At 41.7% G+C, this 18,975-nt stretch overlaps 1 protein-coding gene across 1 annotated transcript in view; it reads right to left on the bottom strand.

Moving 5' to 3' along the window:
* Window positions 1-18,975, bottom strand: part of LOC103038436 (netrin-G1) — a 93,667-nt gene that overhangs the window by 41,122 nt on the left and 33,570 nt on the right. Inside the window, exon 3 of the mRNA XM_022668371.2 lies at window positions 3,882-4,525. Coding sequence (XP_022524092.1) covers window positions 3,882-4,525 — 644 coding nt within the window. The remainder of the gene's footprint in view (window positions 1-3,881; window positions 4,526-18,975) is intronic.

Below are 18,975 nucleotides of genomic sequence, written 5' to 3' on the forward strand. Positions count from 1 at the left end.
TATAATCATAGCTCTGAATTCAGAGAGGGGTTTAGTGTAATAAATACTCTGAATAGCTGTGAGTTTCCGTTAAAATCCGGCGTGAAATTTATCGGCACATTTTAACCCAACAGGCCGTCAGTCTGCGCGTCAGTCAGAGCACTCTATAAACTCTATAAACTCTATAAACTCTATAAACTCTATAAACTCTATAAAAGCGTAAATGTGACTCACTTATAAAAGTGCATTTTATATTCAGTTTAATCCCCCGGGCTGCCCACGGGTTCGTCAGCAGACACGTTAAAAACACGCTTTCAACAACAGAACCAAACCTGTTCAGCTTACAATTTACATTTCAGAGATTCTACACTTTATATATCAAAATAAGAGACACTTAAAAATGATGAGTTTCTTTGATTTTACCAAATTAAAAACCTCTGGAATAAAATCAAGAGGAAGATGGATGATCACAAACCATCAAACCACCAAACTGAACTGCTTGAATTTTTACACCAGGAGTAAAGCAGCATAAAGTTATCCAAAAGCAGTGTGTAAGACTGGTGGAGGAGAACATGATGCCAAGATGCATGAAATTAAAACTGTGATTAAAAAACAGGATTATTCCACCAAATATTGATTATTTCTGAACTGTGAATATGAACTTGATAAATAAATGGATGGGACAGAACGTTCTGCAGTTAAATATAAAACAAAAGATAAAACAGAGATTATTTTATTTGGGAATAGAAATGAGAGGCACAGACTAGCTGCCTATCTGGATTCAAGAGGCCTAAAATCTAAAGAACTAAATAGATTAATCATGTTTGAATCATTCATGCTTTATTCTTATTTTATTTCAATTTCTATTTTTATAGTTATACTTTTACATGTTTTTTTATTCGACTTCTTTTTGTATTTTCTAGCTGGCAAATCATTTTGAACGACCGTTGTGTATTAAAGGTGCTATATAGCTATACGTATCTTGCCTTGTTTTCTTTGCATTATTTGAGGTCTGAAAGTTCTGCATATTTTTTTGTTATTTCAGTCATTTCTCATTTTCTGTAAATAAATGCTCTAAATGAGAATATTTTTATTTGTAATTTGGGAGAAATGTTGTCTGTAGTTTATAGAATAAAACAACAATGTTCATTTTACTCAAACATAAACCTATAAATAGCTAAATCATATACTGTATATATATATATATATATTGCACAAAAGGTTTTAGGCACCTGTGGGAATTTAAGTAACGAGAAAGCTTCTTATCTGTATTTGTTTATTATCTCAGTAAAACACATTAAATCAGCATTACAATAAATACAAACAAAGCAAAACATTTCCTTAAAACAACATCTCCTAATCTCTCCTCCTCCTAATCTGAGTTTAATAGAGTTATTAATTTAGTTCTCATCATATTAATCAACACCTGGTTTGATGGTAAATTACTGGTAAATGTGGTAAATCAGGTGAGCTGCTGACGGAACTGAACATAATAATAAACACATGCTGACTGAGGAGCATCTCTACACTTTATTCTCCAGCTCGGCTCACAGGATATAAAACATACTAAAAATTAAGTTAAAAATGAGAAATTCTTGTTACATTTTACTGTATTAATCTTTATTTGCATCTGTTTAAATCATATGTGGTGCTTATGGACACTGTAACAAACGGGAGCAGACTGGAGGCGGACGTAAAAGCGGGTAAGACAAGATTTATTAAATAACAAATAAACAAACAAACAAATAAGGAATAAACAAGAAAATATGAAAACATAAACAAACAGGGAAACAAGCCAAGAACTAAATCTAGACAGATAATAACTAAACAGGGATGGGGAAATATATACAAGGAAAATAAACGTAAAGATAAACAAGAAATAAACAAGGAAACAAACTAGAGAAATAAACTGAGAATAACTAATAAACAAAGAACTATGGGAGGTGGAGAAAAACTACTAGAAACGTGGCAAGACAAACGACAGTGGAAGGTGCAAAGGCCAACGCATAAACACCTGGTGAAGGGGCGGAGCTACAAATTACTGACACGTGACGGAAAATTACAGGAGAAACACACTAGGAAACGGGGAAAAACACAGGGAAACATAGCGAGGACGTGACAAACACTCATATTGATGAGATAGATGGATTAGTGTCATTTGCTTTGGTGCCTAATATATATATAAATAATATATAAATAAATAAATATATATGTGGCTCAGGATTTTCTCTCTGGCTCAGCAGCGAGTCCCCAGTGGTTATTATTTAATCAGCGGTAAATGGTCTTAATTAGTAGATTAGTCTCTTTCCAATTAGCCGCCGCTCTAATTGCTGTAATCTACCGCCGCCGTCCTCCGCATCGCAATTTAGAGCTTTCGCATTCAGATCCGCCGAGGACCGATCCGCCGCGTCATCATGAACGATGTTATTCTCCCATAAACCAACTGCTTACGAGCCACGCCGGCCCAATTTAGGGAACAGCTGGTGTGTTTTCATTTCCATTGTGCCATCATCATCATCATCATCCAGCGCTGCCATATTTTAAGCCACGGTTTGCCTTTGAAACTCAGCAGGAGGCCGGCGCTAATTGGACTGTGGATGAAGAGCGTTCTCTCCGAGACTGTCAGCTAGCGTTTACCTTCAGTTCAGCGAAGAGAACCTGTAAAAACAACGTTATACTGCAGGAACTGACCTCTAGTGCACCAGCGTACGTCACAATACCTACTGCAAAAAAATAAAACAATCTTACTAAGCTTGGGTAACACTTTCTATGAATGTCGTCTCTATAAGACTCTATGAACATACTCAAAACACGTTATAATGCATTCATAAGGCATTATAAACATGGCTATGCATATTTATAAAACTCTATAATTCATCATAGCCATGTTTATTATGCATCGTGAACTGTGATTATAGTGATTATTACTTAAAATAAGGTACAAATTCTAAGTAAGAATGATTAAGATAATTATCCCTAAAATAGGCTAAATAATCTAACACTTACACTTACATTTAGAAAATTTCACTTGTTAAGATTTAGTTTTTGCAGTTTATATATGAAGTTTTTAGCATTTAAATTCATATTTTTTTAGGATTTTAAGTGATTTTAAGACCAACAAAACGAAACTTCTTCTTTATAAAACAGCTGAAGATCAGTCAGGTTGGATGGAGAGCGTTGGTCTGTGAACAGCAGTTTTCATGTCTCTCCACAGAAGATCAATGAGATTTAGGTCTTTAGGACTTTAACTGGATCATTCTAACACATGAATATTCTCTGATCTAAATCATTATAGCTCCACTGTAGCTCTGGCTGTATGTTTAGGGTCATCGTCTTGCTGGAAGATCTCAAGTCTTTTACAGCCTCCAACAGCTTTTCTTCTTCCAGGATTGTTCTGTATTTATTTATCTCCATCCATCTTCCCTCCATCAACTCTGACCAGCTTCCTAAATCTGTCCCTGCTGAAGAAAAGCTCATCCCCACAGCATGATGCTGCCTCCACCATGTTTCACAGTGCATTGCAGGGACGACGGTGTGTTCTACAAATAGCATTTCTTCCAACAATGATTTTCTTCTCGCCACTTTTATTTGATAAAGATCAGATTTGTGGAGAGCAGGACTTATAGTTGTCCTGTGAACAGATTCTCCTGATCCACCTGATCTGTGGATCTCTGCAGCTCCTCCAGAGTGACCATGGGTCTCGGCTGCTTGTCTAACCAGTGCTTTCCATGCTCATGTCATGGTAGGTTTACGTGCTACTTTGTGTTGGTCGATCACTTAAAATCTCTTTAAAAAGTTTGTGGTTGTAAGGTGACAAAATTCAAAAATTCAAAAAGCATGAATACATTTGCAAGCCTCAAACAAAATGTGTTTAAAGTAAGACAAGGTTAAGGTTTCTTTACCTGCCCTGCACTTTGATGTCGGAGATGGCGTAGAAGTATCTGGACAGGTTGTTCTCGTCCACCATGGTGGCGCCGGTCGCCGGCCGCAGGAGTCGGATCCGTAGGTCCGTCAGGGTGAAGAAGTCCCTCAGGTTCTTGGTGGTGTCCAGTTGGCCGTAGAGCGACGCCAGGTTGTGCAGCCTGGGTCCTGCGAACAGAGCGAACCGGTCTTTGATCTCGAAGCGAACCGTCTTGTCGTATTTCCACACGTACCCTCGTGAGTAGTCCTCGGTGCAGATGATGTCCAGCAGGGTGCGCTGCGTCAGTTCGTGCACCGCCTTCGGGTCCATGGTGAAGGCGTCCAGGCAGTCCGTGGCGTAGAACTGGTACGGTTGCCACGTCCGTCCGTAATCCAGAGACTTCTCCAGGACCATCTGCTCCGGCCGGCCGGACTCGAACGTGATCACGATGTCGTCCGTCAGCTCGATGGTTTTGTTCCAGGACAGCGTGATGTTCACCTGCAGGGGCTTCGGGTACTTCTTCCACGAGCTCGACTGCCAGAAGGTCGTGGGGTTTCGACCCTCGAAGTCGAACATCAGCTCCGGCGGGTGGGCGAGCTCCTCCGTCTCCGCATCGCATTCGTTATTACACATGTACGGGTTTTCCTGCAACCACAAAACAACCACACAGACAGTGTTACACCGTTTCCAATAAAGCGTCCAATGAGTGAAGGCAAAACTTAGATAAAGGGCTGTTTCCAATAAAGTGGCCAGTGAGAAGATACAAGGTCGATTAAAGGGTGTTTCCAATAAAGTGGCCAGTGATTAAGAATGAACTAGGAGGTGTTTCCAATAAAGTGGCCAGGGGTTAAGGACACACTAGTTGGTGTTCCTATAAAGGGGCCACAGAAATAAAGTACTATTTAGGGAGAGGGTGTTTCCAATAAAGTGGCCACAGAGTTGACGTATAATGTATGGAGGGGTGTTTCCAATAAAGTGGCCACGGAGGACGCTCAACCTAGGGGGTGTTTTCAATAAAGTGGCCAGTAAGGAAGCACACAGTAAATTAAGGGGTGTTTCCAATAAAGTGGCCAGGGAGAAAGCTTAACCTAGGGGGTGTTTCCAATAAAGTGTCCACAGAGTTGAAGTATAGTGTATGGAGAGTGTTTCCAGGATGAACCAGATTTATTTTTCTTGGTTCTGATTGGCTGAGATCATCTCGCTAATCCGCATAATTCGCATCCAAACAACCACAATCAATCCTGAACTTTCAGAACCGACCCAATAAACCCGCCGTGGAGCGCTCGCTGATTACACCCCACTCAAATCACCGCCTCAAATCACCTGCACCGTATAATCACCAGCTCATAATCACCTGCAGCATATAATCACCAGCTCATAATCACCTGCAGCATACAATCACCAGCTCAAATCACCTGCACCGTATAATCACCAGCTCATAATCACCTGCACTGTATAATCACCAGCTCATAATCACCTGCACCGTATAATCACCAGCTCATAATCACCTGCACTGTATAATCACCAGCTCATAATCACCTGCACTGTATAATCACCAGCTCATAATCACCTGCACTGTATAATCACCAGCTCATAATCACCTGCACCGTATAATCACCAGCTCATAATCACCTGCACCGTATAATCACCAGCTCATAATCACCTGCACCGTATAATCACCAGCTCATAATCACCTGCACCGTATAATCACCAGCCCATAATCACCTGCACCGTATAATCACCAGCTCATTATCACCTGCACCGTATAATCACCAGCTCATAATCACCTGCACCGTATAATCACCAGCTCATAATCACCTGCACCGTATAATCACCACCTCAAATCACCTGCACTGTATAATCACCAGCTCATAATCACCTGCACCGTATAATCACCACCTCATTATCACCTGCACCGTATAATCACCAGCTCAAATCACCTGCACCATATAATCACCACCTCAAATCACCTGCACCGTATAATCACCAGCTCATAATCACCTGCACCATATAATCACCAGCTCAAATCACCTGCACCGTATAATCACCAGCTCATTATCACCTGCACCGCATAATCACCAGCTCATAATCACCTGCACCGTATTATCACCAGCTCAAATCACCTGCACCGTATAATCACCAGCTCATAATCACCTGCACCGTGTTATCACCAGCTCAAATCACCTGCACCGTATAATCACCAGCTCATAATCACCTGCACCGTATAATCACCACCTCAAATCACCTGCACCATATAATCACCAGCTCATAATCACCTGCACCGTATAATCACCAGCTCATAATCACCTGCACCGTATAATCACCACCTCAAATCACCTGCACCATATAATCACCAGCTCATAATCACCTGCACCGTATAATCACCAGCTCATAATCACCTGCACCGTATAATCACCAGCTCATAATCACCTGCACCATATAATCACCAGCTCAAATCACCTGCACCGTATAATCACCAGCTCATTATCACCTGCACCGTATAATCACCAGCTCATAATCACCTGCACCGTATAATCACCAGCTCATTATCACCTGCACCGTATAATCACCAGCTCATAATCACCTGCACCGTATAATCACCAGCTCATAATCACCTGCACCGTATAATCACCAGCTCATAATCACCTGCACCGTATAATCACCAGCTCATTATCACCTGCACCGTATAATCACCAGCTCATAATCACCTGCACCGTATAATCGCCAGCTCATAATCACCTGCACCGTGTTATCACCAGCTCAAATCACCTACACTGTATAATCACCACCTCAAATCACCTGCACTGTATAATCACCAGCTCATAATCACCTGCACCGTATAATCACCACCTCAAATCACCTGCACCATATAATCACCAGCTCATTATCGCCTGCACCGTATAATCACCAGCTCAAATCACCTGCACTGTATAATCACCACCTCAAATCACCTGCACTGTATAATCACCAGCTCATAATCACCTGCACCATATAATCACCAGCTCATTATCACCTGCGCCGTATAATCACCAGCTCATAATCACCTGCACCGTATAATCACCACCTCAAATCACCTGCACCATATAATCACCAGCTCATAATCACCTGCACCGTATAATCACCACCTCAAATCACCTGCACCATATAATCACCAGCTCATTATCACCTGCACCGTATAATCACCAGCTCATTATCACCTGCACTGTATAATCACCACCTCAAATCACCTGCACTGTATAATCACCAGCTCATAATCACCTGCACCGTATAATCACCAGCTCATAATCACCTGCACCATATAATCACCAGCTCATAATCACCTGCACTGTATAATCACCACCTCAAATCACCTGCACTGTATAATCACCAGCTCATTAGCAACAAGTTTTTATTTATCGATATATAAAAACTTGTTGCCTGGGCTTTAAATAGTGTATCTGTGGTATATATATATATATATATATATATATATATATATATATATATATATATATATATATATATAAATATAAAAGGAGTACTTTACTTGGGTTCTGCAGCAGGACAATGACCCAAAGCAAACAAACCCCAAAAGTTCACCTCTGAAATGGATTAAAAAACAAAACTAAATGAAGGTTTTGGAGTGATCTAGTTTAATCTGATATCTGATATAGTCTGAGATGCTGTGTCTCGATATCTGTTATCAGTAAAGATTAACTAAAGATTTAGCAGGTAATACTTTTTCACACATAATTTTTTATGCTAAAAAAGCAAAAAACAAAAATATAGCTATATACTCCCTGAATAACATCTTAAAAACCCCTACAGAGCTGATTCTCTGTCCTCTGCTGATTGGGTGTTATCAGGGGGTTTACGAGGCGTCGCTGAAATGATAAAGATGGGCTGTAATCGTTCTGACAGGCACTCAATTAGCGCAGGTTAGCGTGTTTATGACGGGCGCGTTAGCATCCGCAGCTTAGCGCCTGCGTTCGCCAGCGACACGTGAAGTATTGGATTGACCTCACAGGACCGGCGAAGTCGACGACATCATTAGCGAACGCTCTAACACGACCTTTACGTCTCACACACACACTACACACACACTGCACACACACACTACACACACACTGCGCTCCGAATCACTGAAGGCTAATAGAAAACAGCTTTAGAGATTACAGCGTTTTCTCCGTTAGCGCAGATGGAGACGTCAGCTATGCTAATCAGCTCAATTTGTCTAATACTTTAAAAACTCAGTTACGCTAAGTTTCTAAGTTCCCACATCAAAGCTACTGTAATTTGATTATTTGCTTAAATATATTTATATCAATAAATATACAAGCAAGCAAATATATATATAGCTCTGGACAAAAATAAGAGACCACTTAAAAATCTTGAAAAACTCTGGAATATAATCAAGAGGAAGATGGATAATCGCAAGCTTGAATTTTTGCACCAGGAGTAAAGCAGCATAAAGTTATCCAAAAGCAGTGTGTAAGACTGGTGGAGGAGAACATGATGCCAAGATGCATGAAAAAAACTGTGATTAAAAACCAGGGTCTGCAGTAGCTAGTAAAAGAAAATCCTCAGAAATACGAGTTGAACAGATAGATGTTAGGGTGTCTATGTCAACCCGTGAATTAATATTCATGGCCCCGCCCACCTCGGCTCAGGACCGCCCACAGGCAGAGCCAAACCTGGGCTACAGCATTAGCATACAGCTATTGTTAAGAAGGAGCTAACAGTTTCTGTTTACAGAGCTAGTTAGTGTTAGCTATCTTGTGTGAGTAACTGTAGGTTTAAATTGGATCTCTGGTTGATTCTGTGTTTTACTGAGACCTTAAATAAACACTAGGGAAGCACAGTTTGACAAGACAGCAAAACTTGACAGAACACCGGTCAAAGCGGAGCCGTTAACGTCGGATTATATGATATAGAGCGGACTTTGGGGCTTCAGCGTGGTAAAACTTTGCGCTGCTGGCACTGATAACATTTCTCGATAAGGTTAAGTAAAGTTTAAGGGTTAATTTTATCTCGCACTCGGTGCTGTATCTTTATAACTAAGGCTAAACTATCTCTGAAAACATTTAGACCTTTGAGTTTTAGAGCTTTACAATTTAACTGTGGGGCTAGGCAGCAGGTAGGCTTTCTCTGCTGCAGTGCTGTTAGCCAATCAGAGGCGATATACTGTATTTGCATGTATGAATATTCATGAGCAAGAGCTGAAATCCTGTCCTTCTTCAGAGACCACTAATACAGAGAACTAAAGCAGGTCTAAACAGAAACACCTGAGCATTTATAATAGAGACACAACTAGACATTTTAAAATGAATTTAAAAAAGGTTGAATGAGATCTTTAATTTGAGCTAAAGGCTAAAGCTGTTGCCATGTGGGTCAGCCAGACATCCTACTGAAGGTGAAGCACTGCTTTACTACACACTAAGTACAATACTACAATACTAGTAATACTACAATACTACCTAAGTGCAATGAATGAAGTAAAATGAATTACAAAAAGGAGGAATTAGACCTTCAAATCTGAGCTAAAGGCTAAAGCTGTTTCCATGTGAGTCAGCCAGACGTCTTCCTGAAGGTGAAGCACTGCTTTACTAAAGACAAAAGTACAATACTACAATACTATTAATACTACAATACTACCTGAGTACAATGAATGAAGTAAAATGAATTTTAAAAAGGTGGAATGAGATCTTTAATTTGAGCTAAAGGCTAAAGCTGTTTCCATGTGGGTCAGCCAGACGTCTTCCTGAAGGTGAAAAGCTGCTTCACCACAAATGAAGTACAATACTACAATACTACCTTCTCATTTTTCTTACTGCTGAGTTTTCTGCTGGATTTGGTGTCGTTTCCTGTTCTGGACGTGGTTTGCAGCTTTTTTCTCACCTGTTATTTTAATTCAGAGCGTCGAGAACAAACAGCGCAGGTGTGAATAAATGCTAAATCTGCAGGTGAGAAGATGCTGCAGATGTTCTGCAGGTAGAGGTTTCAGAGAGAACCGTATCGATCGCTTCTGATCTTCAGAGAAATCCAGTGAAAGGTTCTCACCTTCTCCACCCAATCACAGCGCAGAGAGCAGCTTTAAGTGTTTCACTCTGCCAGAAACAGAAATCAATACCCGAGTGTGTGTGTGTGTGTGTGTGTGTGTGTGTGTGTGTGTAGGTGACACTGATCTCTCTCACACACTGCAGAACCAGAACAGAACGTGGCCTAATTCACAACAATTCACAATAAAATACTGATGGTAGAATACACTATAAGAATAAAAGTATTACGACGGGCCAATCAGCTTTTCAGGAGCAGTTTAGCCTGATTTTTTAACGAGATACTAATAATAATGATAATAAATATAGGTATTAAAAAACGCAAACAATGTTTCATGCTAAATTACACTCAAATACTGAATTTCTTACTGTATTTCCTTTATTAACTCCGCCCCCAGACAGCTCCAACCAATAAGTGGACAGAACATGCTCATGTGGTTTGTTGAGATGCATTCTTGCACAACAGGGTTTTCTTGTGTGTGAAACCAAAACCAACACAAATCCAAGACAAACAAAACAAAGTGAAACCAACCCAAACACTAACCAAACTAATTCAAGCCCAACCCAGACAAACCAAAAAGGATCCTTTCAAAGACCAAACAAATCCAAACCAAACCAAACAAGACCAAACAAACTCCAAACCCAAAGCCCAACCCAATACAATACAAGACCAAATAAAGTCCAACCCAAACCAACAAAGTCTAAACCGAAACAGACTCAAATTAAGTTTAAACCAAACTAATCGAAGAGACCAAATCAAACCAATCCAAGACCAAACAAAGTCGAACACAAACAAATCCCAACCCAAACCAATTCAAAACCAAATAAAGTACAATTTAAACCAACAAACCCAAACAAGAAAAATCTATTAAAATCCCAATCAAACCAATTCAATGAAATCCAAACACAACCCAAACAAAGTCCAACCCAAACCAACAAAACCTAACCCAAACAAGAAAAATTATCCAAATCCCAAACAAATCAAGGCATTGCAATCCAAACCCAAATTCCAAACAAAGTCCAATCCAAGACCAAACAAGGTCCAACCCAAACAAAGTCCAGTCCAAACCAATCCAAGACCAAACAAAGTCCAACCCAAACAAAGTCCAATCCAAACCAATCCAAGACCAAACAAAATCCAACCCAAACAAGAAAAATCTATCAAAATCCCAATCAAACCAATTCAATGAAATCCAAACACAACCCAAACAAAGTCCAACCCAAGCCCAAATCAGACTGGGGGGAATGATCTGAATGTAAAACTGATTAAGTGATTGATGCAGCTGAATGCAGTGTTTATTATAAAGGTACGGTTTGTGCTCGTGGTGAAGCCGGTCTGTACCGGGTCTGTGGACGGATGGTTCTTCAGAGGCTCTGAGGGGGTTAAGTGCCGGTGGGCCTCAGGAGAACCGTGGAAATGGAGGGTCAGCCGGGGTCAAACCCAACATCAGAGACCTTCTAACCACCGCGCCACCCTGACCCGGTTAACCGCGCCGGGCCCAGCGCAGCATTAGCATTAGCGCTAATGGAGGGGCATGCCCGGGTCTGGATGCAGCTGTTAGCATAGCGTGAGTTTGATGAATTAGCATTAGCATTTCTGTTGACAGAAAGGTAATAGAGTTTACCACAGCCTTCCTCCCACTATTACTAAGAATCCCCCCGGATATCTGAGAGAGTGTGTATAGTGTGTGTGTGTGTGTGTGTGTGTGTGTGTGTGTGTGAGAGTGTGTGTGTGGTCCTGGCTTTATATATTGAAAAAAGGTCCTGACTGCAGTAAAACCAGAGGAGACAGGAGCTAAACTACAGCTATATACAACTCCAGAGATCAACTCATAACCATCAGTTTCTCTGATTTTGCTATTTATAGGTTTATGTTTGAGTAAAATGAACATTGTTGTTTTATTCTATAAACTACAGACAACATTTCTCCCAAATTACAAATAAAAATATTCTCATTTAGAGCATTTATTTACAGAAAATGAGAAATGACTGAAATAACAAAAAAGATGCAGAACTTTCAGACCTCAAATAATGCAAAGAAAACAAGTTCATATTCATAAAGTTTTACGAGTTCAGAAATAATCAATATTTGGTGGAATAACCCTGGCTGGTTTTTAATCACAGTTTTTTTTCATGCATCTTGGCATCATGTTCTCCTCCACCAGTCTTACACACTGCTTTTGGATAACTTTATGCTGCTTTACTCCTGGTGCAAAAATTCAAGCAGTTCAGTTTGGTGGTTTGATGGTTTGTGATCATCCATCTTCCTCTTGATTATATTCCAGAGGTTTTTAATTTGCTAAAAATCAAAGAAACTCATCATTTTTAGATGCTCTCTATTTTTTTCCAGAGCTGTATGTCATATTAATCATGTTCTCCTCCACCAGTCTTACACACTGCTTTTTGGGTGACTTTTTTTCGCTTCTAGAGCAAAAATTGATTGATTCTATTTCATAGGATTCTTTAATGGATGCAGGATACAGGATGGAGGATGCAGGACGGAGGATGCAGGATGGAGGATACAGGAAGGAGGATGGAGGGATGATGGAGGTGGGTGGAGGATGGGGGTGGTCTGCAGGCGTTTGCTGTCTGCACAGAGCTGATAATGCTCTGGGCCGGTGGGAGGAGCCCTGGTGCATTGTGGGAGTTGTAGATCTGACAGAAACTCAATAGCTGTTTAATGGTCCGCGGGCCCGGAGGTTCTGAGGGTATACCCCAGCGACCCGCCGAGAAACGAGGCGCTACGGCAACACCATCAGAACCCGCCCGGCAACCGAGAGACGGAGCTCTTTCTTCTCATTTAATGATTTTATTATTATTTAAAAGTGTTAAACAAACAAAAATACTGTTAACTTGTGGTTTCTGAGGCTGGTAATTAACTTATCCTGTACAACAAAGGAAACGGTCCTGATGAGCGCCAGTTCCATCCGTTTGAGTGATCCAATCTTAATCAGATCACAGAACTTGTTTTGGGGGTGACTGCATAGGTTTTTTCAAATGCAAAATATCAGGCAGCGATCAGGCAGTATTGTGATATTTAGTTTTGCAACACTGAATCATATTTTCATATTTAAAAAAACCCGGTATTGATTCTTATTGTAAGTTCAAGTGTAAAGATTAGTGTTAGAAGTGGTTTGAATATTGTAGAGTTTAAAACACTCTAAAAACTGCTAAACACCAAATCTGAAACTGAAAAACATCCACACCGCACTGCTGAACACCCACATCACACTGCTAAACACCCACATTACACTGCCAAACACCCACATCACACTGCTAAACACCAACACAAACGATCTAAACACCCACACCACACTGTTAAACACCTACATAAATAATCCAAACACCCACACCACACTGCTAAACACCCACATTACACTGCCAAACACCCACATCACACTGCTAAACACCAAAACAAACAATCTTAACACCCACACCACACTGTTAAACACCTACATAAATAATCCAAACACCCACACCACACTGCTAAACACCCACATTACACTGCCAAACACCCACATCACACTACTAAACACCAAAACAAACGATCTAAACACCCACACCACACTACTAAACACCAACACTAAAACTGAAAAACATCCACACCACACTGCTAAACACCCACACCAAAATGCTAAACACCAACACCAAACTGCTAAACACCCACATCACACTGCTAAACACCAACACAAACGATCTAAACACCCACACCACACTGTTAAACACCTACATAAATAATCCAAACACCCACACCACACTGCTAAACACCCACATTACACTGCCAAACACCCACATCACACTGCTAAACACCAAAACAAACGATCTAAACACCCACACCACACTACTAAACACCAACACTAAAATTGAAAAACATCCACACCACACTGCTAAACACCCACATCAAAATGCTAAACACCAACACCAAACTGCTAAACACCCACATCACACTGCTAAACACCAACACAAACGATCTAAACACCCACACCACACTGTTAAACACCTACATAAATAATCCAAACACCCACACCACACTGCTAAACACCCATATTACACTGCCAAACACCCACATCACACTGCTAAACACCAAAACAAACGATCTAAACACCCACACCACACTACTTAACACCAACACTAAAACTGAAAAACATCCACACCACACTGCTAAACACCCACACCAAAATGCTAAACACCAACACCAAACTGCTAAACACCCACACCACACTGTTAAACACCTACATAAATAATCCAAACACCCACACCACACTGCTAAACACCCACATTACACTGCCAAACACCCACATCACACTGCTAAACACCAAAACAAACGATCTAAACACCCACACCACACTACTAAACACCAACACTAAAACTGAAAAACATCCACACCACACTGCTAAACACCCACACCAAAATGCTAAACACCAACACCAAACTGCTAAACACCCACACCACACTGTTAAACACCTACATAAATAATCCAAACACCCACACCACACTGCTAAACACCCACATTACACTGCCAAACACCCACATCACACTGCTAAACACCAACACAAACGATCTAAACACTCACACCACACTGTTAAACACCTACATAAATAATCTAAACACCCACACCACACTGCTAAACACCCACATAAATAATCCAAACACCTACACCACTAAAAAAACACAGTTGCTATAAAAAGGCACTGTAAAACATCCACACAAACGATCCAGTGCTGGACGCTTATTATCAGAAGATCTCAGGCGGGAGATAAAAGCAGGTGTGAACAGACTGAAGGGGTGTAATGCAGTGTTGTAATATGAACTGGTTTGTTGACGGGGACGATGTTTGACAGATGTCTCAGCAGCAGAGCTGAGAGGGATGAAGACGCTCCACAGCGAGAGCAGATCTGAATTAATGAGCAGCAGTCGGGTTATTAATAGCTGTAATTATTGAAGGGAAAACCTTCATATCAGAGGAACCATCTGCAGACCGAGCGCCAGCCAGCGCCGGCTAATCCGGACTGGATACGGAGCGAGGAGACGCTCCACAGCATGCGGTGAAACATCCGTCCAGACCTTCCCCAACACTGATTACTACATTTTAATTCAGCGCCGCCGCCGCCGCGACTCAGTTATTATCCATGACTAATTATATACGCCTATTGATCTGGAAATTGATTTCACATCAATCTGGAAGAAACAAGCTGTTTCCCACAAACGCACTAAAAAACACACAAACGCACAAACGCTAACACCGGCGATTAGCATGTATGATGTCATCTGTGAATAAATATGCGAGTGCACAGCGGCGTAATGAATTTGGAAATGTTGGTCCTCCAGAGACGAGCCCAACCGGTCGAGCCTTTGAAGTGAGCAGCAGCCAAATCAAGTGCAACATGTTACAAACTCAGATTAATTAGAATTCACCGCACAAACGAGCGTCTCCTAGATCCACACATTAATTAACAACCGGCCTCATTATCTCTCCCACACGGCGCCGTCCAACCGGGTCCATTTAACACCGCCTCGTTTCCGCGGCAACGGGGAGCATCCAATTTACCATTCTGAAAAACACCCACACAACACCACTAAACATCAACACCATACCGCTAAACACCGAAACACAACACCACTAAACACCGAAACACAACACAGCTAAACACCCACACAACACCACTAAACACCGAAACACAACACCACTAAACACCAACACCATACCACTAAACACCGAAACACAACACCACTAAACATCAACACCATACTGCTAAACACCGAAACACAACACCACTAAACACCGAAACACAACACAGCTAAACACCGAAACACAACACCACTAAACACCGAAACACAACACAGCTAAACACCCACACAACACCACTAAACACCAACACCATACCGCTAAACACCGAAACACAACACCACTAAACATCAACACCATACTGCTAAACACCGAAACACAACACCACTAAACACCGAAACACAACACAGCTAAACACCCACACAACACCACTAAACATCAACACCATACCGCTAAACACCGAAACACAACACCACTAAACATCAACACCACACAGCTAAACACCAACACCACACAGCTAAAAACTGAAACAACACACCGCTAAACACCAACATCAAACCGCTTAACACCAACACCATACCACTAAACACCAAAACAACAGCGCTTAACACAGAAACAACACACCGCTAAACACCAACATCAAACCGCTAAACACCCACACCATACCACTAAACACCAACACAACACCGAAAAACACCAACACTATACAGCTAAACCGAAATAATACACAGCTAAACACCCACACCACACCACTAAACACCAAAACATTCACACAACATTGCTAAACACCAACACCTTACCACTAAACACCAAAACACCAGCACCACACTGCTAAACACCAACACTATACCGCTTAACACTGCCATCACACTGCTAAACACCTAAACACTGATATCACACCGCTAAACACCAAAACACCAACACATAAACAGCCACACTGGCACTAAAAAATATCCACACTTGCTATACTTATCCACACTCGGTCTAAACAACCACACAAATGATAAGAACACCCACACTGATAAAGTGAACATTAACACTGTCTATAAACACCACACAAAACTCCATACTCAGTTTAAACACTCACACTGACTCTGGAATACATTCAGACATATAATGTAAATCGTTTTCACGCCGCTGTTCACTATCAGTCTCAGGCTGAAGGTGAGGTCAGTGAGCGTGATCTGGGGTAACGGCTCTACAGATGCTGGTTGATGAGGTTCGGAGATGTTAAGGACGTATTGTGAATAAAGCGGCGTTAATCTTCTCATTACTGATCTGTGTATTCATGTATTCCTGATCACCACTCGAGCGGAGAGCTCACTAACACCATTAATCTCTAATCAAAAGGCTATTCTGCACGAGAGCTTCGTTATCGCCGTGGCGACGAGCGATCCGCTCGCCTCTTCATTATCTCCTCTTCACATCTAATGACACTGAAGTTCATCTGCATAAAGAAGAATCTGCCAATAATTCCTCAGGAGCCGCCGAGATCTGAATAACCGCAGCGCTACGCTAATCTGAGGAGGATTACGACACTGACTTTATCCTGACATAAATCAATTAGCCATCGTCTCAGCTAAACACCAACACCATACCGCTAAACACCAACACCATACCGCTAAACACCAACACCACACTGCTAAACACCAACACCATACCGCTAAACACCAACACCACACAGCTAAACACCAACACTATACCGCTAAACACCAACACCACACTGCTAAACACCAACACCATACAGCTAAACACCAACACCACACAGCTAAACACCAACACCATACAGCTAAACACCAACACCACACAGCTAAACACCAACACCATACCGCTAAACACCAACACCACACAGCTAAACACCAACACTATACCGCTAAACACCAACACCACACTGCTAAACACCAACACCATACAGCTAAACACCAACACCACACAGCTAAACACCAACACCACACTGCTAAACACCAACACCATACCGCTAAACACCAACACCATACAGCTAAACACCAACACCATACAGCTAAACACCAACACCACACAGCTAAACACCAACACCATACAGCTAAACACCAACACCACACTGCTAAACACCAACACCATACCGCTAAACACCAACACCATACAGCTAAACACCCACATCACACTGCTAAACACCAACACCATACCGCTAAAAACCAACACCACACAGCTAAACACCAACACCATACCGCTAAACACCAACACCACACTGCTAAACACCAACACCATACCGCTAAACACCAACACCATACAGCTAAACACCAACACCACACAGCTAAACACCAACACCATACCGCTAAACACCAACACCACACTGCTAAACACCAACACCATACCGCTAAACACCAACACCATACAGCTAAACACCCATATCAAACTGCTAAACACCAACACCATACCGCTAAACACCAACACCACACAGCTAAACACCAACACCATACCGCTAAACACCAACACCACACTGCTAAACACCAACACCATACCGCTAAACACCAAAACCATACAGCTAAACACCAACACCATACCGCTAAACACCAACACCATACCGCTAAACACCAACACCACACTGCTAAACACCAACACCACACAGCTAAACACCCACATCACACTGCTAAACACCAACACCATACCGCTAAACACCAACACCACACTGCTAAACACCAACACCATACCGCTAAACACCAACACCACAGCTAAAAACCGAAACAACATCCCTAAACACCTACACCATACCACTAAACACCAACACCATACCACTAAACACCAACACCATACCGCTAAACACCTACACCATACCACTAAACACCAACACCACACTGCTAAACACCAACACCACAGCTAAAAACCGAAACACCCCTAAACACCTACACCACACCGCTGAACACCAACACCATACAGCTAAACACCAACACCACACTGCTAAACACCAACACCATACCGCTAAACACCAAGACCACACCGCTGAACACCAACACCATACAGCTAAACACCCACATCACACTGCTAAACACCAACACCATACTGCTAAACACCAACACCATACAGCTAAACACCCACATCACATTGCTAAACACCAACACCATACTGCTAAACACCAACACCACAGCTAAAAACCCAAACAACACCCCTAAACACCTACACCATACCACTAAACACCAACACCACACCGCTGAACACCAACACTATACAGCTAAACACCAACACCACACCACTAAACACTGAAACAATACCGCTAAACACCCACATCACACTGCTAAACACCAACACCATACCGCTAAACACCAATAGAACACTGCTGAACACCAACACCACACTGCTAAACAACAAAACTATACTGCTAAACACCAACGCCTTACTGCTAAACACCAACACCACTCTACTAAACACCTACACCACACTGCTAAACACCAACACTATACCGCAAAACACCAAAAAAAATCTGGATAAATGCACGGCTACGTTAATCTGAGGCGGAT

This window comes from Astyanax mexicanus, chromosome 4 (genome assembly GCF_023375975.1).
Source record: "Astyanax mexicanus isolate ESR-SI-001 chromosome 4, AstMex3_surface, whole genome shotgun sequence".
NCBI classification, from domain to species: domain Eukaryota; kingdom Metazoa; phylum Chordata; class Actinopteri; order Characiformes; family Acestrorhamphidae; genus Astyanax; species Astyanax mexicanus.